We start from the raw sequence: 22,287 nt of genomic DNA, 5'->3' as shown, positions 1-22,287 counted from the left end.
CAGCACAGAAAGAAGTGGTCATATATGAATATTTACCCATGACAATCTGAATGGATTGCTCCACATGTAATTTTCTAGATAATCATACCTTATCCATTTAAGTACCAAAATTAACTTAGACCGGTTTGAAGAACATCTTTTTAAAATTTCCTCCTTTCCTCTCTCCCTCCCTTCCCAGCATACAGATAGACTGAACATAAGATAATCATTCCTTGATGACCCAGAAGCAGCATATTAAAATGACAGAATACTGAGCCAGACTCATAAGACATCAGTTCTCCATCCTTGCTAGCCACGTGACGTGGACAAACTTTAGCCATACTGGGCCTTGGTTTTCTCTTCTACATGATTAAGAGTATCCTTTGCCAGCCAAAGCTATGGTAAGGTTTAAAAAGAATGAAGTATAAGCACTTACAGGTCTTTTTTTGTTTTGTTTTAATTTAGGGCCCCTTTGATCCACTTTGTTGGGGCTGCTTTCTCACCAGGTCTTCTCTTTAAAATTTTTCATCTTAAAAAAAAACCATCCTGAATCAATCACCATTCCTCAAATTACTTGCAGGCTGAGTTATCTGTATAGAGAACCAACTGCACAAAACAGTTCTTTCAATATCTATTTATTCTTTGCAGAATTATTACAAATCATCATCAACGTAGTCCTAAATTGACTGAGAACTAAAACAGAGCCCAGGGGGAAACACTGACGTCCGACAAAATCATGGCCAGTGGGTTGGTATTATTTCAACCTTATTGCTATACTCATCCCCTGAGTCTCATTCAACTGTATAAAGCAAGAACAATGAATCATAAAAACAAAGCCATTTTCCCATATCTTTGGTTGCTTGCGATACAAAAACTATACGATTAGCACACAATTATGAAATTAGCAGAAGAAAATGGGAAGCAAAAAATGAATTACGAACATGTTCATGATATTCTTACTGTAACCAGAACAGTATCAAACTAAAAGCAAATAGGCTTTCTGTGGTTTGTCCTTTAACCATAACTAAAGAAGTGGTGCTTAAATCTACTTCAAGAACCTCATTCATTCAAAAACACTTGAAACCTTACTATGAGTTAGGTGATAGGGAACTTTGTCTTCAACATCGAGTTTATCTCCAACAGCAGTCACGCGGTCTGGTTACGAGTATTCTCAGCAAAAAAACAGCATCACTCACTCACCACCTATATGCAGTACCTCCTGTATGGCACTGCATTTACTAAACCTTGTATTACGACCACCCCAAAGTGATTATTATTCTCCCCATTTTACAGATAAGGAAACTGAAGCCAGGAGTGACCTGCACAAAAACATACTGCTCATCCAGTGGCAGAGCTGGGACTAAATGCAAGTCAGCCTCTAGCACTTTCCAGAACCCTAAACCAATCACGCAATAAACGGGTCTCTCACATGGGCTCGAATCTAGAAGGAGCCTAGAGAAGAAATTGCTTCCTGGAATATGTTTCTTTTATGGAGCCTCGGAGCTGCCCACGATCTGGTATGTAATATGGCGGGCAGTTACAAGCGCGCCGAATGATTAAGACAGCAGTATTTCTTAAAGCAACGTTGCCATACCAGGGAACGGCCCGGTCAGCGCTTTCGTCTGAACAAGCCCACCTCACGCTAAGATCTGCCCTCACGCGAGTGATCTCGCTGCCTTTTTCACAGGCCAGAGAACGAGTCTAGGGGAAGCGGACGGCAGGCGCAGAAAGGGCCGAGGTCCAGCTCTGAATGGTCGCGAATGACTTTCACTTCCGGGGCCCACACCGCCCCCGCGCGATGGCTGCCAGCGCTAAACGCCGCTGGGCAGCCAAGCTTCCCACACACAGTCCCCCCCACCGAAAAGGCGAACCTACACGTCCCCCGCAGCGTCAGCACGTCGCCGTGACGTCAGCCCGCCGCCGCTGCGATATAAAAGGGGCCAGAGGCGCCACCGAGGCTGTAGTGGAAACGTACCTGTGCTCCGCAGCCTTCGGTCAGTTATAAGAAAGCGGGACGCAGCGGGCAATGCAGTGGGTCAAGACTAGGAAGTAAGGCAAAGGACGCGAGGCGGGAAGCAGGCGAATTCCTAGAACTGCTTACGGTGGAAGAGTGCCCGCTACCGTGCGAGCGGAATAGCGGAGGTAGCAACCGGCAACCGGCTTCTGTGGCAACGGCCGCCCCGCCCGTCGGCGCGCGCAGCCTACTGGGAAAGCGCGCGCAGCGCCCGTTGCTATTGGCGGGAGTGGGGGGCGGGGCCCGGGCGAGGCGCTTGGTTTCTGTCGTCGTTTTTCTTAGGTAAACTGTTTTTTTTTTTTAAAGAGTTTGTTTTACAAAAGGATCAACAGTTGTGTGTAGTGACCGAAAAGCTTAACTGAACTCAACCAGAAGGATAATAAGACTAATTCCGAATTTTCTGACGCTTGGACTGAAGTGGCCTGCTTTTGCTTTTTAAAGGGGAGATTTGAAAAAGTGAAGGGAACTGGAAGAAACGTCGTTTTAAATGTATGGTATTGCCGTTTTAGCTGAGATCCTTACGTGGGCCTCGGGTTTTGGCAATCAGATGGTGTGTGTCCTCCAAGATGCCTTCAAGGTCTCAAAGTCTTTCATATCTGCGCTGCAGCCAGCTGGTGTGGGTTATAAGCTGAACAGGCAAGGCAAGATTGTATTTGGAAAAATAAAAAAAAACTTTATTCAACGGCTCTACTAAATGTTGATGTTAAGAATCGTACACCAACGTATTAAGTTCACAAATAGAGCAGCTATCAACTGAGCAGTTTAACCATGGCATGCTGCTACCTAATTATTTGTTTTGCTAAAGAATATTTCCCACTGATGATTCCAGCAATGCTTTTTCCCACCAGTACTGTGATTGTTGAGCAAAAGTTGATGAGTTAAAAGTCCATTCGTAATGAACACATAATCGTTCCATATATGTCAATGCTGAAAAGTACTGAGGGTTGGGATTTAAGTATATACTGTGTCACTGATGGACTGTGACTTCTCTGGGCCAGTTTTCTCAGAAAAAAGCTGAGGAGGGGGACAGGTGGAGTTGGAGCAAGGAAAACGACTAAGTCCGAGGGTCTTTCCAGTGCTAACCTAGGATTCTAGCTAACCTTGCTAACTTGTCATAATTAGAGAAACTATGCTCCTTTTATGGAAATTAGGCTCCTTTTATGGAAAATGCTTAATTAAATTGTATTGGTATTAGGTGTAACCACCTTTCTAAGACATTCAAGGGAAATTTCACAATCTCAGAATCAAATTTCTTAAAAATAATTACATAAGATTTCTCTCAAACTATTTTAACTGAATTATCCAAGAAAAGAAAATATGGCATCTTTCATAAAGTAAATCTAATCTATTCCTAAAATCTGGTTGGTTAGTGAATTTTGGGATAGAAGGATCTTTTATTTCATTATTATTTAAATGGGAAAAAATTCATTTCGGTTCATCCAAAAACCTCAATCAATTTCCCAAGCTATCATTCAACCCTCTAGATCACCTATAAACAGTCTGCTAAGGATTTCTAAAAAATTTAAAGCAGAGGCCAGCATATTTTTTAGGTAAAGGGCCAGTTAGTAAATATTTTAGTTTTTGCTCATCATATGGTCTCTCATACTATTTATTCGGCCGTTGTTGTACAAAAGATGCCATACATAAGCATATGAGCTTGACTGTGTTCTAGTAAAACTTTATTTACAAAAATAGGTACTGTAGTGGGCTAGATTTGACCCACACAATTAGTGTGCAGATCCCTGATGTAAAGTATTTAAAACATTAAAAGTGGTGCATTTGTGTGTAGAATGCAACAGTGCAATGTTGGATGGAAACATGCCAACAAGTATGTACTATACTGTAAAAATAGCAAACAACTAAATAGGTTAAAGATACTTGAACACAAATAATCCTTCAGCAAAATTAAAAAGCAATTTTAAAATGGTTTGGTGGTATATTATACTGTTTCCAAAGATAGATTCCAAACAATTCGTTTCATCCGTGTACACACATCAAAAGTGTAATCTATTTCTTGTCCCCTTGAATTTGACCAAGGTGGTGAAAGTGATGCTGGACCAGTTCCAAACCTATGCCTTAAGTGGCCTAGCAGGTTCTGCCTTCCTCTCTTGGGAGCCAGTTGCCATATAAGAAACACAATTATCCTGCTGCAGAGCGAAACCCAGCCTGATCCGAGCTGTTTCAGTCTCTCACCTGAGGTACTTAACATGAGTCATAGACATTCAAGGCCCAGCTGTGTTCTGAGCTGAATGCAGTAGTATGAGTGACCATAGCCAATACCATGATCCAAGAGGAAGCAAGATGAAATAACTTTCATTTTGAGGAGATAACCCAATATACCCCAGACCACTTGACCCAAGAAAACTCATTGAGGTAGCAGGGCCCTGAATTTTCATGTGATTTATTCCCTATTCTCTAAATTGCATATGTTCTTGCCCAGACCAGTGGCTTCAGCGACATAAATAAATTTCCAATATATATCTTATATATGGGTCACATTGAGTTTAGTGTAATTTACTAATGTTTACCATAATGATTTATTGGTTCCTTATGGGGAATCTTTACTTATTAAAATGTCATTGAGCCAAAATTAACAATTCCTTATTAGTTTATAATTACTGGTAATCATAAAATAACAAAGGCTGTACTGGTCATAAATTAGTTTATGTTTACATTGGAAATGTATGGAAGCTTGGTAGACATGTAGAATATTGGTCTCACCTGGACCTACTAATCTTCATTTGAACAGGTGATTCTTAGGCGCAATAAAAATTTGAAAATTACTGCTTTAAATAGCTTCTGGAGGTCCCTGCTGGTCGCTTCTGTTTGCTGAGAATTTTGTCTAAAGATTCCGAATCCTGGACACCTGCACGCCAGGAACAGAAGGAGGAGTCCTAATTCCCCAGCTGCCAGATCTTTGAACTGGTTGGAGTTGCTTCTGGTTGTTCACAGGGCTGGTAGGGTGAAATGGGGTATTAGAAGCAGAAGAAATAGAGGAAAGAGATCAAAGAAGACCTGCTATACCCCTTCTCAGTGGGATTGGGAGCAGCAGGACAATCTGGCAAAGCCCTGGAGGTCTCAGATAACAGATTGAGGCCAGAGTCAGAGCAGGAAGAAAACAGAAGGGGAGACCAGGGAAGAGGAATCAAGATCTTGTGCTCTGCTTCTCTGTGTTGTTCTGAGTCTCCATGGTTATTTCCCATCTCCTTAAAAAGTTCCCCTACATTTCTGCCTTTTCTTTTTTCCTGAAAAAAATGATAGTAATAAAGATAATATCTTACATCCATCCACATGATGCTACATAATAGATATAACAGTATTTTATAGAAGGCAATTTTATACCTGTTTTGTAAATGAGAAATATTCCATACCCTTTCTCTCATTTTCTTTATTGGGTTATCATTAAAAGTAGTTCTTAAAAAAAAATAAAATAAAAAAATATATAATAAAAGTAGTTCTTGTTTTCCATTCATTCTGGCAAATTTTGAAGGGTTTTTGTGTATGTGTGTGCACAAGATGATCTGCTGCGTTATTGCCACAGTAAATCAGATAAGGAATATGAGGAAAAATAATACCATTTAAGTAGATCAACCCCCTTATTTTAGAGATGACAAAACCAAACTTCAAGAGTTTAAGTGATGTAATTAGGATCTTGTAGCAAATGAATCAAACCAGTATCTCTTGCTCTTTACCTTACACAGTACACTCTACTGATAGACATGGGATATATTTTAGAAAATCCATAAGCTAAATCTTAGCCTTATATTCAAGATATCTCATTTAAATGGTCCTCGAAAAAGATAACTATTCTTACTTTTCTTTAAAATAATTTCCACAGAAGGAGAATTCAGAAGTTCCTGTGACTCATGAAATTAAATGTGCAAAAATGCTTTGAAAACTGCAAAGCATCATAGAAAAATGAAGGATTGTTTCTAATAATGTCTGAGACACACATGTCTTTATCACTGGGAAGGTCTTCACAAAATCCAAATTCAATGCCTCCTTTTGCAAGGTGAGACAGTCCCTGTTTTGTTCAATTTTGGAATCTTTTCATCATCAGGTTCCCAAGCAGCTGTCTCTGAAAGGTACTTGGTTTATCCTGACATGCTCAATTCTGTGTTTATGTTTCACTTTTGTTCTTGATCTCCATGCTTTGGTATGGTAGTGACTCAACAAATGGCTTCCCAGATCCTGTCTGGACCATCCACTCTGTTGCTTTGCTTTGAACATGAGTATAAATTTGAAGAAAGTGAAATAAGGGGGGTATAAAATGTGCCATCTGAGCCATTGGCAAACTCTGTATTTTGTTTAAATTCTTAGCCTTTACAATTTGTCTCACTTCTATTTTGATTTATTTCATAAACATTGCATAAACTAAAGTGGCTCACGGGCTTTGTAGCCCAGCCACACAGTGGACTATATAAACTTTCTTCTTCTAAATGGAATTGTTAGAATGAAAGCCTGAAAGGAAATAGTCCAAAACTTTCTTTGATTCCTCAAGTTGTCAAATCTCCTGACTTCTCTGACACCAATCGGATCTTTTATTCACTTTGACTGTGGATCTGTACCAACAGACTTCACAAAAAGAAATAGACAGGCTGTTCTGGTGCCAGGTTGAACTGCAGATTCAGACAATGAACAAAGATGTGCTTTAGATTCTTCAGTTACTGAAATTGAATAACCCTTATTTTCTTGAAAGCAAATAAAAGCAGAGCAGATTCCTAGAGTTTATATAACATTGAAATAAACACTTGAAAATTGTATTCCCATTTTCCTTCACTTTAAGTATATTTTTATTTTTCAGATATCATTAAAATCTATGGACATGACCAGTGAATTTTATTTAATGAAAGAATAAAATGTTTATTTTCTTGAAAAGTCACACTTTATCAGAAGAAGATGCTCTGCTCAGGAATGACTTCTAATTCATTCAGTCAAGTCAGTTTTCTCCAGCTTTTTGTTTCTGTCTCCGGAAGTGTCAGCCTGGTGAGAGGAGAAGGCAGTGAAAAGTGGCCTTCAACTGGCTTGGCCCCAGGCCTGGTTGCTTACAGTAAAAAGGGTTCTGAATTGTAGGTTGGAAAAGAGGTGGTGGGAAAAGGCTTTTAGGAGTGAATGTGATTCCCAAAACAGAATCAGAAAATGATCAGTGACCGGGAATCTCAAAAGGCACAGATGATGAAAGTGGAGTTCAGTAAAGTGGGCAGACCTGGAAATTGAGTTCCAAAACCAAAGAGCCAAAAGGACATCCCCTCCCCAGACAGGAGGGGATGTCATGCCTAGACTCTCAGTCCAGGCTAAGCAAAGCCTAAGTGTGCTTGTTCAGGTTTTCACCCAGGTGAAGTTAGACCAGGCTGTGCACTTATGGCTGTTCTTCATAAAGCTGTATGTACTCTGTAGCCAGTATTCTCCACATTCACATCCTAAGGAAGCTATTGTAACTATTGATTAAAACACGCAGAGTGCTGAATGTTAGTCCTCAGTTGCAGCCTCGGCCAGTGAACAACCTATACAAGTGTACATGATGGCAAGAAGAAACTTCCATAATTGTTGGCACAAAGCTACTCCTACAGTGTGCATGTAAGTTTAATTTTGAGCATATTGCTTTGCTGATGAAAATGTTTTTTTCTTAAAATCACAAGAGATTGGCATAAGAAAATAAACTAAGGAAAGTTGAAATGAAGTACATTTTTCTGCTTAATGAGTCACAGTTACTGGCAGTGCCTTTGGAATTGCCACACTTCTAGCCTTCCAGTCTAGACACAGTGTGAGAGAGTGGAAAAAACCTACAGCTAGGAATCAGCTCCGGAAAACAAGCCAGCTCAGAAGATCTCTGAGCTGTAGAGTGAGCAACTTGGGCAGCCATGTTGTGACTAGTGACATTCCATTCTCCAAAGACCCACGGGGAGCACCGACACCCAGGAGCTGCCTGTTAAAAGAGAGCAAGAGGAAACTACTCTAGAACAGAAGAGATGCTTTTGGGGGAACAAAGTTGGGGGAAGCAGTTTTACACTATAATCCAGGACTCCTTCATGATCCTGGCTTTTATTTCCTTCTCCCAACTCCATTCATTCATTCATTTAACAGAGAGTTTACTGAGCTAGGTGCTGGGAAAGCAGTGAATAAAAACATACACCACCCCTTCTCTCATACAGCCTACAGCTGGAAGCCAACACCCAATTACACAATGTAAATGTGACATGGCACCCTTGATCATGCTTCAGAGGAGAGTTATCTGATGCTATGCAACCATGAAAGAGGGGAATTTGACCTAGTTAGGGAGCTCAGGCAAGGCTTTCAGGACAGAGCTGGAATTTGAAGTAAATGCAGATGAGAAGAAGCAAGAGAAATTCCATGCAGAGGGACAGGAAGGGAAAAATACTTCCCCTTCAACATCCTTCAACATTGCAGATCTTTCATTTCTAGTTTCTTGAATTCTCCCATGCAGTCCTTCACCTCCAGCCTTATGCTATTTAGCCTCCTCCCCACCCTCATCCACTCTATCTTGGTAAACTCTTGCTGATCCTTTTGTCTCAGCTTAGATGTCACTGCCTTTGGATAATCTCCCCTGCATCGCATCTGGAGCCTAGTGTAAATGCTGCCCAATGGGCTGCAATTGCCCTCAGTTCTTAACCTTACGTAACCCACCATCTTCCCTCTTAGGGTGGGAGCTCCTTGGACACAGAAACTGAACCTTGTTCACTGATATGCCCAGTGCCTACCACAATGCATTGAGTTAATAACCAATAAATATTTGTAAGAGGAAGGAAGAAAGGGTTATATATGCCAACTGATGGTAGTACCAATAATTATAGCTAATATTTATACACTGCTTACTATATGCTAGGTACTGCTCTAAGCACTTGAATATATTAATTAATACTTCTCTCGACAAAGCTATGAGGTGGATATTATTAGTTTCCCCATTTTATAGAACCTGTTTAAGTCCCAGTTCCTCATCTGCAAAATAGAGATCATAATGAGACTTCATAAAATGAAAATTACATTACCTAAGCAAAGTGCCTGCATAGTAAGAGCTGATCAAAAACTTTCTGTTGTTATGATTATTTGCCAGGGTAAAGAGAGAGGGCAAAAGACCTGGTTCAGAAGACTCCAACCCTTGGGGGAGGAAGAATAACATTGTACTGCCCCTGAAGATAGCCAGTAGAGCAGAAAAGGGATTGTGTTGGTGAAATCCCTGTTGAGATCAGGGACAGATCCTCCCTACCTGCGAAAGACAATCCACTACCCAGCGACCTTCGAGATGGGACCACAGCAGTAAAGAGTGTGCAAGGGGCTGAAAGTCTCAAGATTTTGCTTGCTGTGAACCTCTAACCCAGTGAATAAAACTTTTTCCTGAGTTTTACAACAGGTGTCACTGCGTGTGGAGTTCTTATACACAAAGATAGGAGAGAAAGAGGTTCCTAGCATAATTTGGTAACAGAGAGAACAAGATATAGTGAAAAACAATGGAATTTAGAGTCAGTTGGTCTCATGCTAGCATGATGATTATACTCCCAACCTTGCACAAATTACTTAGATTTTCTGAGCCTTAGTTTTGTTAGCCATAAAATAGACATGATTAAACCTATCACTCAATAAATGTTAGTTTCTTCTCCCACTGGCTAATTTTCATAATTCATTTGTAAACTTGAAAGCATTTTGTAACTATCAGGTATTATTAATCAGTCATAAAATATTTGCAAAGGTTGCTATATACTAGATGCTGTGATCGGTACTGGGAAAATGGAAGATTGGCTAAGGCAGGGCCTTACCCTCAAGAAAGCTACGGAAAGAGAAATTCATTCTTCTCTCTGGTCCAGAAAGAAAAACCAGTAAGGCCACAGGGAAAGGCCCTGTAGTCTGCACAGGTAGCCAAGTTCCTGGCACTTGGCCCTCCCTGGGGAATATCTGATACTTGACCCCCAGCCATCAGCTGAGAGCTTGCCCAGACTACCTGACCCAAGGGCTCGAGAGACAGGGCTGCAGAAGGGATTTCCAAATCTTCCAAATAAGCAGGCAAGGGAATCTTACAAAAAACAAAAAAAAAAAAAAAAAAAAATGACTTCCAGGCAGTAGGAAGTAGTTGTGCCAACTGATGGATGAGGTTGTCAAACACAAGGTGAGGAAAATCACGATAGATTTCTGTTTCTATAGCAAGTGGATAGAACAATCCAGATACACTGATTTCTAGCCCAGCCAGCCAGACCTCTTACTTTTTAGTTTTTTAGCTCCTTTTGTCTTATTTCTCTCTTCCTTCCGAGAAGATAGAAAATGAGTAAGGTGCAGAAGGTTTCTTGCCTAACATGATTCAGGAGGAAGCTCAGCCACAGAACAGGCAAGTGTGGCATTGCCTAGAGAAAAAGGACTTGTAGAGACAGGTCCCAGATAGATCCACCCCAGATTTTTGAAAGAAGGCACCTCCTTCATCGTATGTTCTAACACCTTCCAAGTTCAGGAAGAAACCATCTGCATCAGCATCGACAACCTGGTACCATGCACCCAGCAGGCCCCGTGTGAGTAAACCAGAGGCTCCTCTACAACATGATCCACAGAGACAATGCAGGTCTTGTTTGCAGCCTGAAGTTTGTGACTCTCCTGGTTGCTCTAAGTCCGGAACTCCAACTCCTGGGAGCTGGAGTCCAGCTTCAAAACAATGGGTATGATGGATTACTTGTTGCGATTAATCCTCAGGTACCAGAGAATCAGAACCTCATCTCAAACATTAAGGTGAGTGGCAATTATGAAAGTAATATCCCATTAAATTATCCCATTAGATCAGACCTGTAGCTTTCTTTAAAAAGTTAATAACTCTGCCTGGTTTGTATTTGAGCCATAGAGAGAGAAGCATTTCTTAAAGATAGCATCAAAATTTATGATAATGGCTAAGTCAGTTTATTTATTTAATTCTGTGTAATCTCAGCTCACAGAATGTTGATCAAGCTCTCTTTTTCGTTGTTGTTGGTTACTGCTAATTTTAGCTTTTTTGTTTTCCTACCTGATTGTTTTTGCGTAGCAACTTAGCACAATAAGAACCCATTGTGGCAACAAAGACTGGATGTTTGACTGATGAATAAGCATGATAGGGCTTGTTAAAATCATGTTGTTGGATTCCATCCTGACAGTGAGGATTCTCAGACAGAAAGAGTGAGAGTCTGTGTGGAGTGCTAAAAAGTAAAATTATTTCTTCCCAATTGAATGTGCTGTAAAGTAATCGATTATTTTCACTTTAATATAACAAAGGAGAATCTTAGCTCTATTACTTAAGAGCCTCGTTTTGGTAATGCTGTAGTGAAATGAGTATTGTCATAAGGTGTGGTCTTGAATATGCCCACAGGTACATTAGGGAAAGGATTTGTTCAGTAAAAGCTTAAAAGTCTTTCACAACATTGGGAAAATTATGAAGGCAAGTACAGACACATAAATTAATGTCCTAAGATCTCTTCCATATGATCATTTGAAGTTTTTTTTTTTTAAAAACTTTGCTCCTAAGTTTTCCCAAAGTCTGTCTAATACTTTGTCTAAAGAGAAATGGGCTCCTTCAAAATATTTTAAATATTTTTTATTACTACTTAAGTATAACCAGAAAACCAAAACATACAGGATTTACAAGTGATAAAATAAGTTTTTCTTTTGTTTGGTTATAGGAAATGATAACTGACGCTTCATTCTACCTATTTAATGCTACCAAGAGAAGAGTGTTTTTCAGAAATATAAAGATTTTAATACCTGCCACATGGAAAGCTAATAATTATAGCAAAGTAAAACAAGAATCATATGAAAAGGTAAGGATTCAGAATTTCGTGAAATGATCTTAAGGGGAAAAAGAAAACACCAAAATATACTGTGCTCAAACTGTAAAAGTGAGAACTTAAGCAAAACCAAGCCATTAATATTAATATACAAATAATATTACTGGGCAGAATTTTAGTCACAAAATACATGTAAATAAAATAAATGAGTGCAAATTATGGAGTAAAAAATAAGTAAAATGCTATTGCCCAAGTAGTGTCTCAGCAGATCTCTTTATTTTATAACTTACAGAGTCCTTTCTGAAATTTTTGGTTGAGGACCAAGAACTAGTTTTATCCTATTGAGGATGAGCTGTGACGGGAACAATTCCAATTATGATGATCTCCATTTACTCTCCTGTCGGGCAGTTAACATGCATGTCCAGACAAAAACAAGCCACCCACATGTGTAAAACTTGACTGTCTTCTCATGCCATTTTTAAAATTAGCAGAATTTCACATTAGCCCAAGTCCAGGATGCTATTTTTGAGGAATAAAGAGAAAAGAGGAAGGCAGGAAGGGTGTGGGTTGGCAGAGGAGTGGCTACCTTTTCTTTTCCAAGCAAAGATGAACTTAACTTTAAAAGACTTTCGTAAGCTGCAGATCGTGGTTAAGCACCCATGATGGTGTCTGATACTTCCTGGTGTGAACACTGTAAATGAAAGCCAAATAGTTTGGCAAATTACTGTTCGAAGTCACTGTGAACAAAAGCCCATCACAGCTACCAGAAGGGCCAGGAGTAGAGGCCTTGAGAACTCAGCTCAGGACTTCAGCATGGCATGGGTTTGAGATGGTAGCTATAGCCTAACAGAATGACTCTGATGTGTGGTACAGCTTCCCCTTTTCCTCATCTCTGTCATTCAGTATGCAAGTCCCTAAGTTTGTAAAGTTCTTATCTTTCCTTTCAAGTTACTCTCTCAGAAACTGAGTGGTAGTGCAATCTAGATGTGTACTCCAATGTCCTGAAGAAGTTAAAGAGGCTTCTAAAAGCATTTGACTTATGATCAGATGAAAGCATTTGACAATGCTTGGGCATGGAGATAGGTGGGTAGGGGAACTGGAGTAAACTGGGAAGAAAGCCAGTGTGTAAGCTTTAACTAAGTACCAGGCATTTTACATATATTATTAATTCTTGCATAGCCTAAAATTAGTTGCTGTTATCACAAATTAGGAAACTGAAGCTCAAATAAGATACAGACTTTCTTCCAAGTCAAACAGCTAGTAAATTACACAGGCACAATTTGAATATCTATTTGACTCCAAAACCCATGCTCTTTGCACTAAGCTATGTTGTCTATAGTTATCTACAGTGATTGCATTCATCAATTTGGCCTTCAGTGGAACTAAGAAGTACTGGAGACAACCAATACCAAAACCAGATTGCCAAAGGTAGTATTACTGATCCTAATGGAGAGGAGAGAAATAACTAAGTAAAGCAAAAGCGAGAATATGACTGAATGGAAAGATCAAAGGAAATAATAGTCATTGAATGCTGTTCATTTATCTGTTGGATACTAATTCTTTTAACTCCATAATGTCAATTAGGCAAACACTTAGTGAGTGATCATTATGTACAGAGGCCACGCTAGGCACTGCAGGGGACACAGGGACAAGCAAGGTAGTTCTTGTCCTTGTGAATCTGTAGCATATTGTAGGTAGGAAAAAGAGAAGGATTAGGAAAGGTAGATAAGAGCTGAATTACTATAGTATTTAAGGTATAATGTAACCCCAAAGCCTCTGATTATTCCATACCACACAAAGTATTCTTTCCTTATTGCTACAGTACAAATTTCAAGACATAGGAGTGAGATTTTGTCCAAGTGATGACTATCCAAAGGCATTATCTCTTCAGCCTTTTTCATAGATGTTGCCTTGTAATGCCCTTGGCTCAAATTCTTATCTTTCTGAAAATAAATGTTAATTATTATGAAAGTCATTCATACTCATTGCAGAAAGTTAAACAATGTAGAAATATGGTAAATAAAAATGAAAATATTATCATCCTCTTCTCAGTGGCACACCCACACACAACATGTACACATACAGTACACAGTGATAATTACATATTTTGGTTCGTATTAGATCTATTGCTCCAAATTGGCTTTTATTTTTCTTTTTTAACTTAACAACATAACTTTTAAGGGAAGAGCCAGGACAACATGTTATATTTCTTCTTAAAAATCAAAGAAACAATGTTGTATATAAAATCCTATTGTCTTGATGGTTATTTGAATAGATACTTACATTAGTTTTGGATTTAAAAATATTGCATTTTAGCAATAGTAACTGAAAAGAATATGGCAAAAGATGAAATATAACTACACTAGAATGATTTTTTTGCTGATCTAATTGATTATGGGAATGAAAGGATAAATATTTAAAGAAACACATCCAACTGTTTTACACTGATGAAATAACCCACAGAAAGTTGTTTACAAAAGGCTGTAACATCTTACATTATGGTTCTCAATGATGTGTAAATGCTCTTAAAATTTCTTCAAATATTTTAATTATATTTTATAGTGTTTTATAGTATCAGACTTTTACAGTGTTGACTTTTGAGAATATTTTAATTTGGAAAATGAAAGGTCTAATGGAAGTAAAGAAGCCCTGTTGGAAATTTGAAATTAGAAATTTGCTAAGCTTTTAAAACATAGATATTGTTGAAAGGGCCAAGTGATTTTGTCGATATTTGGCTGTGGGTGCATTTTAAACTCCATTTACAAGGCATTTTTTTTTTTAAATTCTGTTTTTGAATTGGGGTATGATTGCATACGGTAAAATGCACAGATCTTAAGTGTACAGTTCAAAGTGCTTTAACAAATATATACATTTATGTCACCATCATCACAGTTGAGAGAGTATTACAAGGCATTTCTTTTAATGTAGGCAAATGTCATAGTGACTGACTGGTATGGGGCACATGGAGACGACCCATACACCCTACAATACAGTGGGTGTGGAAAAGAGGGAAAATACATTCATTTCACACCTAATTTTCTACTGAGTGATAACTTAACAGCTGGCTACGGATCACGAGGTAAGCGGAACCAATAAAAAAATGACCACTAGACAGTACTATTCATAATACTCTGGTGCTAAAGGGACTCAGAAAACCTGAAAGCTGTCAAGAACTTGAATAGGAAGTTAGGCCACTTGTCCATGCAAAGATGTAGGACAAAGTGAGTCCAAAATAGTTAAGCACCAGATTAGCGGTCCAAGCAAGCGTGCTATAAGACTCCAGGGAAGGAGAGAGAGATCATTTTGAGCCGATGGTGGTCAGAAAGGAGCTCACAGAGAAGATCTTCAAGGCTGAACATTGTTTTGGTAAATGGAAAGAAAGAAGAGATTAGTGGGAAGAGTGTGAATAAAACTGTGGCAGCAGAAGAATCCAAGGCATCTTTGAGAGATGGGGAGCAGTAGACCTCACTGATGGTGCAGAGAGAATGGGCAAAGGGAGAAAATGCTCAAACGCACATGGGGGCCAGGTGATGGACAGCCTAAAATGCCCAGATTATCAAGTCACCACTGAAGGTTGATTAGCACAGGAGTGACACCACTGAAGTAGTGTTTTAAGAAGATTAAGCTGGCTGTGTGGATAACGTGGCTCCATCAGATCGATGAGGGAGAAACTGGATATTAGGAGAATAATTGGGAAACATCCAGGTATGAGACCATGAGACTTGAAAAAGAGTAGAGGCAGTGAGATGGGAAGAGAGTAATAAGGACAATGAGGACTTTCTATGTGCCAGATACTCTGCCACTGGCTTTTCAAACGTAATTTTATTTAATTCTAACAACTCTAAGTGATGAAAAATATTCCAGGGTTAAGAGAGAGAGAGAGAGAAATCTGAACTGCTACAGAATGAAAGAGAAGAGATGTGTGTAGATGGCATTAAGGAACAAGGAACACACCAAGCTTTTGTCAGAAATAGAAGGCAGCAGTGTAAAGGAGAAATCCATGAGTCTGATTCAGGCCAGTTGATGTTGAGGCACAGTGGACTGTCTTGGGGGAAAGTTTCAGTCTGTGGGTGGATATTAGCAGCTGGAGTTTGGGAGAGAAGTCAGGGTCATAGGCCTGGAGACTGGTATATAGTGGACGTGATCTGAGGGAGAAACTAGTGAGAACAGATCAGGTGATCAGGGGCCAACTATCCCAATCTTAATTTTTTATTTTTGAGTTAACTTACAGTAGTGCCTTTCAAATAATATTTTAATTTTTTTACCCTACTTAAATCTAAGTAAGTAGTTTTGTTATCCTCTGTCTAGTTAGCAGGAAGTGGAGCAACACACTCTATAAACTATATGTTACAAAACACTGTATAAAACTTTATAAAAACATTGGAGTTTTTCTGTTCATGGTAACCATGAGGTGCTGATAATCTCTACACAAACATATGATTTCAAGGCCGGACGCAGTGGCTCACGCCTGTAATCCTAGCAGTCTGGGAGACCGAGACAGGTGGATTGCTCAAGGTCAGGAGTTTGAGACCAGCCTGAGCAAGAGCGAGACCCCGTCTCTACTAAAAATAGAAAAAAATTATCTGGCCAACTAAAATACATATAGAAAAAATTGGCCGTGCCAAAAAATTGGCACATGCCTGTAGTCCCAGCTACCCAGGAGGCTGAGGCAGTAGGATCGATTAAGCCCAGGAGTTTGAAGTTGTTGTGAGCCAGGCTGATGCCACAGCACTCACTCTAGCCTGGGCAACAAAGCGAGACTCTGTCTCAAAAAAAAAAAAAATTATATATATATATATATATATATATATATATATATATATATATATATATATATGATTTCATCAGCACTTCTAAAATTCATGAGTAGGCACAAATTTTCCCTCAACACTTTCAGCTTGGACTGTTACCCTCCCTTCCTTTGTCTCAAGGTCCAAAAATTGCACAATATGCCACAGTCTCAGTCAACTCAGCAAATACTTTCTAGATTCCAAGGTCTTAAAATAATTCAGAAAAGAAAAATATGTGCTTTAAGAGGGAAGTTCATCAGGAAAACTTCTATGGGGGAGAAGTAAGTTTTGATCTGAACTTTGAAGGAAATATAAGACATATTACAATATTAGAAAGGTAGAGATAAAGTTATAAAGGATTTGATGCTAAGGATGAGGGTTTCCATGAACGAAGAGTTGGAAATAAACATAAACATGGAGAATAAAGGATAAAATAAAAGAGAAAGGACCATCCAAGCTGGAGAGAAGATTCAATGATCTCCTTTTTTCTTTTTTGCTCCTTCCTCCATTGCGGGCCCCTAGGTTTCAATCATTGCTCTAGACAGAAATAGAATACCTGCGAGAAAAAAAGAAACCATGCTTGGATAGCACGGACTGAAGATTAGAAAAGTTTTATTTGCTTGCCTGGATGTGCTTCTTTCCCTTTTCCCAAACCCTGAACTTATAGGCCTCTATGAAGCTAAATAGAAACGTGTTAGGCAGCTTCATTGGGGAAATGAGAGGATGTGGGACTACTCACTGCCTTCAAATACGTGCAAGAGGTAAATTACTGGTTTGCATTTACAGGGCCAAACATATTTTCATACTGCCTTTTTTATTATGGTTGGGTGTGGAGTAGGAGGAGATGGGAATGGGGTGAGGAAGAGGAAAGTTGGAGAGGGAATTAGATTTCAACTCTTTGGAATGAGTATGGATAGTCAAGTAATGGAACATCTGCACTGATTAGCAAGGACCATTGCTGACATGTTAGGAGCTCAAAAGCAAAAGCTCTCTCTTCCACAGGTAGAGTTTTTGTCCACGAATGGGCCCATCTCCGTTGGGGTGTGTTTGATGAATACAACAATGACAAACCTTTCTACATAAATGGTCAAAATCAAATTAAAGTAACAAGGTCAGTACTTTTTCTCATGTTTAAAATTCATTATTTATTTGACTCTAAAATTGTTTATAATTTAAGCAATTAAATTATCGCTTAATTAAGCAATTTCTTAATTTAATTGCAGCTAAAACTTGACAAGAAAGAGATCCTTTCATTTTTCATTTCTTAAATTTTATTCCATTTTCTAAAAAATTGGCAAATATTTGGTTCAAATATCAAAACAATATAAAAAGTCATAATTTTAGGTGTCTTGTTCCCACCGCTCTCTTTATTCTATTCCCTCCCCTCTCGTCCCATCTAGGTAACCATTTTGATTGTTTCTTATTTATTTTTTCAGTATTCCTTCAGGCAAATTCAAATAAATATGAATATATGTTTTGTATTCTTTTTTTAATAATTGCATAGTTTTCCATTGTGTGGATGTACCATAATTTTTTCAAGCAGTCCCCTCTTGTTGGTCACATGAGTTGTTCCCTATCTTTTGTTGTCACATCTGTTGTTCCCTATCTTTTGTCATTACCAATAATACAGTAGGCCATGATGCTACACATATGTCATTTCTCATGTGTGCAGGCAGATCTACATATCCATTGAATTCTTCCGAGAATTACTAGGTCAAAGAGTAGCCTCAACTGTGATTTTGGTAGATATTGACCAATTCCTAAGATTGGCTCTGCTTTTCATTCCCACTGACAATATTTGAGATTGCTAACTTGGGAAGAAATTCTATTTTTTTTTTTTTCTTTCTGAGACTTGGTCTTGCTCTGTTGCCCTAGCTAGAGTGCAGTGGTGTCATCATAGCTCACTGCAACCTCACCCTCTTTTGATCCTCCTGCCTCAGCTTCTTGAGTAGCTGGGACTACGGGCTCATGCCACCAGGCCTGGCTAATTTTTCTGTTTCCTGTAGAAGCAGGGTCTCCCTGTGTTGCTTAGGCTGGTCTCCAACTCTTGGCCTCAAGTGATACTCTGCCTTTGGCCTCTCAAAATGCTAGGATTACAGGTGTTATCCACCATGCCTGGCCAGAAGGAATCTTTTTAAATACCATCATTACATGTTCATTCTCTTCTTTCCCTGATATCCAGTGAAAATGAGCTCAAAGGAAAACTGACTCCAGATATTGCCACTCACGTCTTTCCTTGGGCATCCCAAAGTCCATCTGGATTTCCTGGTATCTTTTGCTTTGACTCTGTTTAATTGTTAAAGCCCTTGGCAATACAGAACCCCTTCATCAAGATCAAATCCTTTAAACTGGAGTGTATCTATAAATCAATGAACTTTCTTAATAGAGCAGTTTTTAAAATGTTTTATGTGTATCTAGCAAGCTACAATCCTTGAAACAAATGATTATATAAGCTAGTCAAGAAGAAACGCAAGTATTTCTAAAATAAACTCAATTCTCAGTTTCTCTTTCCATTTTTAGGTGTTCATCTGACATTACCGGCATTTTTGTGTGTGAAAAAGGTCCTTGCCCCCAAGAAAACTGTATTATTAGTAAGCTTTTCAAAGAAGGATGCATGTTTCTCTATAATAGTACCCAAAATGCAACTGCATCAATAATGTTCATGCAAAGTTTATCTTCTGTAAGTATGGCTTGGGATCACAAACTCCTGCAAGATTCCTTCTCTTCCTGAGATAGACTGATATAAGTATTTAAACTATAAAATAATTAAGATTCACTATACTTTATAGTTTTTATCTAGTTTTTATTCTACAGATTAAAAAAAAACTAAGGCCCCCAAGATGATTACATTTAACTAGGGGACTGTGGAGACCACAAAATAAATTGCTCATATTGTGGTGTTCCTGTATCCTTGCATCAGAAAATGTATTGGGTTAATGAGTGATATAACAAATGATTATATTTCTCTGACTTAAGGTAGAAAACCACTCTTTATTTTAATTGCATTTTCTAATTTTCTTTCCCTTGTTTGGCATAGTCTAGAATTTAAGAAAGATGAGGTATCACCAGGGAAGCCAATTAACCCTCAGCTTTACAGGTTTAGAAACCCGACCTTGTCAGTATTCCATGCTAACTGACAAGAGACTAGTGTACAAATCCAAAACACAATTTTTTAAATTATCATTTAAAAGAGTATTCTAACTGTCATGGGGATCTCATACTTGGAGCTTCTGGCCAGTTCATCTTCTCTCTGAACAAAGCAACATGAAACAGCCAAAGTCTCACCAGAAGCCTGCTCTAAGAGTAGGGAATCAGAAGGGAGGGAGATAGGTGATTCAGAGGCTTAGTGGTATCAGTATTCATGATCTGATATATCTGTCCAAGTTCACAAAAACCTGAAAGTCACATCTATGGGTCATCTCTCCACAGGGCTGGGAGCACTGCAAGCTCATGCCTCTGTGGAACTTTCTCTTCATTTCCACGGTTGACCAAGGCCCCTTGGTTTGACACAGTGTTTTTTTTTTTAGATAACTTTTTTTTTTAGTCTGGCTTTAGTCTGATTTTAGTTAAGGCTAGGAGTCATTATGTACCCTTAGTGTAATTTTTCATGTTTCTTGTCCCATCTGTCATGTTTTTAATTTATAGCTTTAATATCTGAAGCCAGCCTGATCCTATGTATTTGATCCACATTTTTTGTGACTAGGTACTATCTTTGTGATCCTTTGAAAGACTTATTCATAAATATTCAGTCAGAGAAGGTTCACAATCCCCTAACCATAGTTATGAAATATAAAAAAAATAGTTAAACAAAACAAAACAAAATTAAGTTCTGCTCCTGTCTCTCCACCCTACTAAGAAACTCATATCTTTAAGCAGTTATTAACCTTTCAAAGCTTCACCTTTCTGTTCTATGAAATTAGAGATGAGATTAGAGAGTCTATAAGGTTTCTTCTAGCTCTAAGTTCCCATGGCTCTGTTAGCAGGAAGTATCAACCCTTTGTGCTAACAGGAATAGATGGTGAAGCATTACTTTGCAACACAAACCATACCCTTAAGTGGGGTGCTGACATAGGGTCAGTATCATTAAGTTAATAATATCTATATTTCCAAATTGTGGGAGGGAGTTCAGGAAGTAGATTTAAGTTGTTTTCTTTCTTATCCTATTCTTATAGAGATCAATATTTGAGCTAGATTAGTATGTTGACTGATCAACAAATACAGGTGCAGTTGTCATTAAAGCTGATTCCAAGGAATAAGCTGATAAGATAATATCTCTTGGGGAGTTTTCTTAACACAATATCATGTTAAGGAAGGAGGAAAATTGTTTTGTTTTTTCAAGACTAAGATATATATAGATGTATATACACAGACACGGTCTGCTCTCTGTTATCTAAGTGCAAGTAAACTTTATTTATTTATTTATTTATTTTGAGACAGAGTCTCACTCTATTGCCCGGGCTAGAGTGCCATGGTGTCAGCCTAGCTCACAGCAACCTCAAACTCCTGGGCTTAAGCAATCCTTCTGCCTCAGCCTCCCGAGTAGCTGGGACTACAGGCATGTGCCACCATGCCCGGCTAATTTTTCTATATATATATTTTTTAGTTGTCCATATAATTTCTTTGTATTTTTAGTAGAGATGGGGTCTCACTCTTGCTCAGGCTGGTCTCAAACTCCTGAGCTCAAACGATCCTCCCGCCTCGGCCTCCCAGAGTGCTAGGATTACAGGCGTGAGCCACCATGCCTGGCCCGCAAGTAAACTTTAATAGCAATAGCTCTCAGCACAACAAGGGTGCTAGTGTTTCAAGCAAGGATGCCAAGGTTTATTTGTAAGTTTGATGTCATTCTTGAAGGAAAGAAGTACATTACTGTAGCACTTCTGATTTCTTTTCTTTCAGCTCACCTTTTCTTTTACCTATAGTTGCTTGAGAATGAGAAGTATGTCTGGCATGGGAGGAGTGCTTTTGTTCTCTGATCCACTATTCTTTTCCAGGTGGTTGAATTCTGTAATGCAAGTACTCACAACCAAGAAGCTCCAAACCTACAGAACCAAATGTGCAGCCTCAGAAGTGCATGGGACATAATCACAGAATCTGCCGACTTTAATCACAGCTTTCCCATGAATGGGACTGAGCTTCCACCTCCTCCCACATTCTCCCTTGTACAGGCTGGTGACAAAGTGGTCTGTTTAGTGCTGGATGTGTCCAGCAAGATGGCAGAGGTAACATTTTGAACTAAAGTGATTATAAACCATTTATCATTTTTTTCCATCAGTTTTTAGTTCTTTTTATTTTCAGTGGGTTTAAAGGGGAATGAGGGGAGCCAAAAGGTTTGCAGTAGTCAAGGACATCTTATTTTCCTGGGGATAGGAGGAACAAATTCCGAATGTGGCCCAAAAATTGAGATAATGCAGGTAAATGAAATTTATAGATAATTCCTAACCCTCATTTTTGCTAATTGCAACTTTTTCCAACCCAAACCATTTTCCAAAACTCTGACATGTAACAAAAAGCTTCTGTCTGGCCATATTCCACTCACTGGTAAATATTCCTGGTCGAGGTAGTAGACTATGAGTTTGAAACAAACATGCATGTTCTTTATGTATATATTTTCCATGTCACTATGTCTAGGAGACCATACCTCATATTCTGGCGATCTATCAGCCTCCTGGAAACCCACTCTTGAAAACTCTGGTTCTCAGAAAGTGATTAAAGGCTTAGTCTCTGGAAGCAGGCAGATGTGCTTTAAGTCCTGACT

The 22,287-nt window shown here is 38.9% G+C and overlaps 2 protein-coding genes and 2 long non-coding RNA genes across 14 annotated transcripts in view; 2 read left to right on the top strand and 2 right to left on the bottom strand.

Moving 5' to 3' along the window:
* Positions 1-2,165, bottom strand: part of ODF2L (outer dense fiber of sperm tails 2 like) — a 44,553-nt gene extending 42,388 nt beyond the window's left edge. The window contains exons 1-2 of one of the 11 annotated variants that reach the window (XM_045547610.1): positions 1,955-2,165; positions 416-508 (exon numbers count right to left, since the gene is read on the bottom strand). The gene's annotated coding sequence lies outside the window, so the exon portion shown is untranslated. The other 10 variants (XM_045547608.1, XM_045547609.1, XM_045547611.1 and 7 more) reach the window with 10 other exon arrangements.
* Positions 1,784-2,675, top strand: LOC123635450. Its single transcript, XR_006734127.1, has 2 exons — positions 1,784-2,121; positions 2,300-2,675. It is a non-coding gene; the product is annotated as an uncharacterized LOC123635450 (long non-coding RNA).
* A 4,156-nt stretch (positions 2,676-6,831) lies between these two features.
* LOC123635448 overlaps positions 6,832-22,287 on the bottom strand; it is a 96,919-nt gene continuing 81,463 nt past the window's right edge. The window contains exon 3 of the long non-coding RNA XR_006734126.1: positions 6,832-6,976. This is a non-coding gene — a long non-coding RNA (uncharacterized LOC123635448). The remainder of the gene's footprint in view (positions 6,977-22,287) is intronic.
* LOC123635445 (calcium-activated chloride channel regulator 2) overlaps positions 10,429-22,287 on the top strand; it is a 30,363-nt gene continuing 18,504 nt past the window's right edge. Inside the window, exons 1-6 of the mRNA XM_045547603.1 lie at positions 10,429-10,720; positions 11,638-11,775; positions 14,671-14,821; positions 17,535-17,643; positions 19,053-19,212; positions 21,524-21,751. Coding sequence (XP_045403559.1) covers positions 10,535-10,720; positions 11,638-11,775; positions 14,671-14,821; positions 17,535-17,643; positions 19,053-19,212; positions 21,524-21,751 — 972 coding nt within the window. The 5' untranslated portion in view covers positions 10,429-10,534. The remainder of the gene's footprint in view (positions 10,721-11,637; positions 11,776-14,670; positions 14,822-17,534; positions 17,644-19,052; positions 19,213-21,523; positions 21,752-22,287) is intronic.

This window comes from Lemur catta, chromosome 3 (genome assembly GCF_020740605.2).
Source record: "Lemur catta isolate mLemCat1 chromosome 3, mLemCat1.pri, whole genome shotgun sequence".
Taxonomy (NCBI): Eukaryota; Metazoa; Chordata; class Mammalia; order Primates; family Lemuridae; genus Lemur; species Lemur catta.
This window is presented reverse-complemented; position numbering and strand designations above follow the sequence as displayed.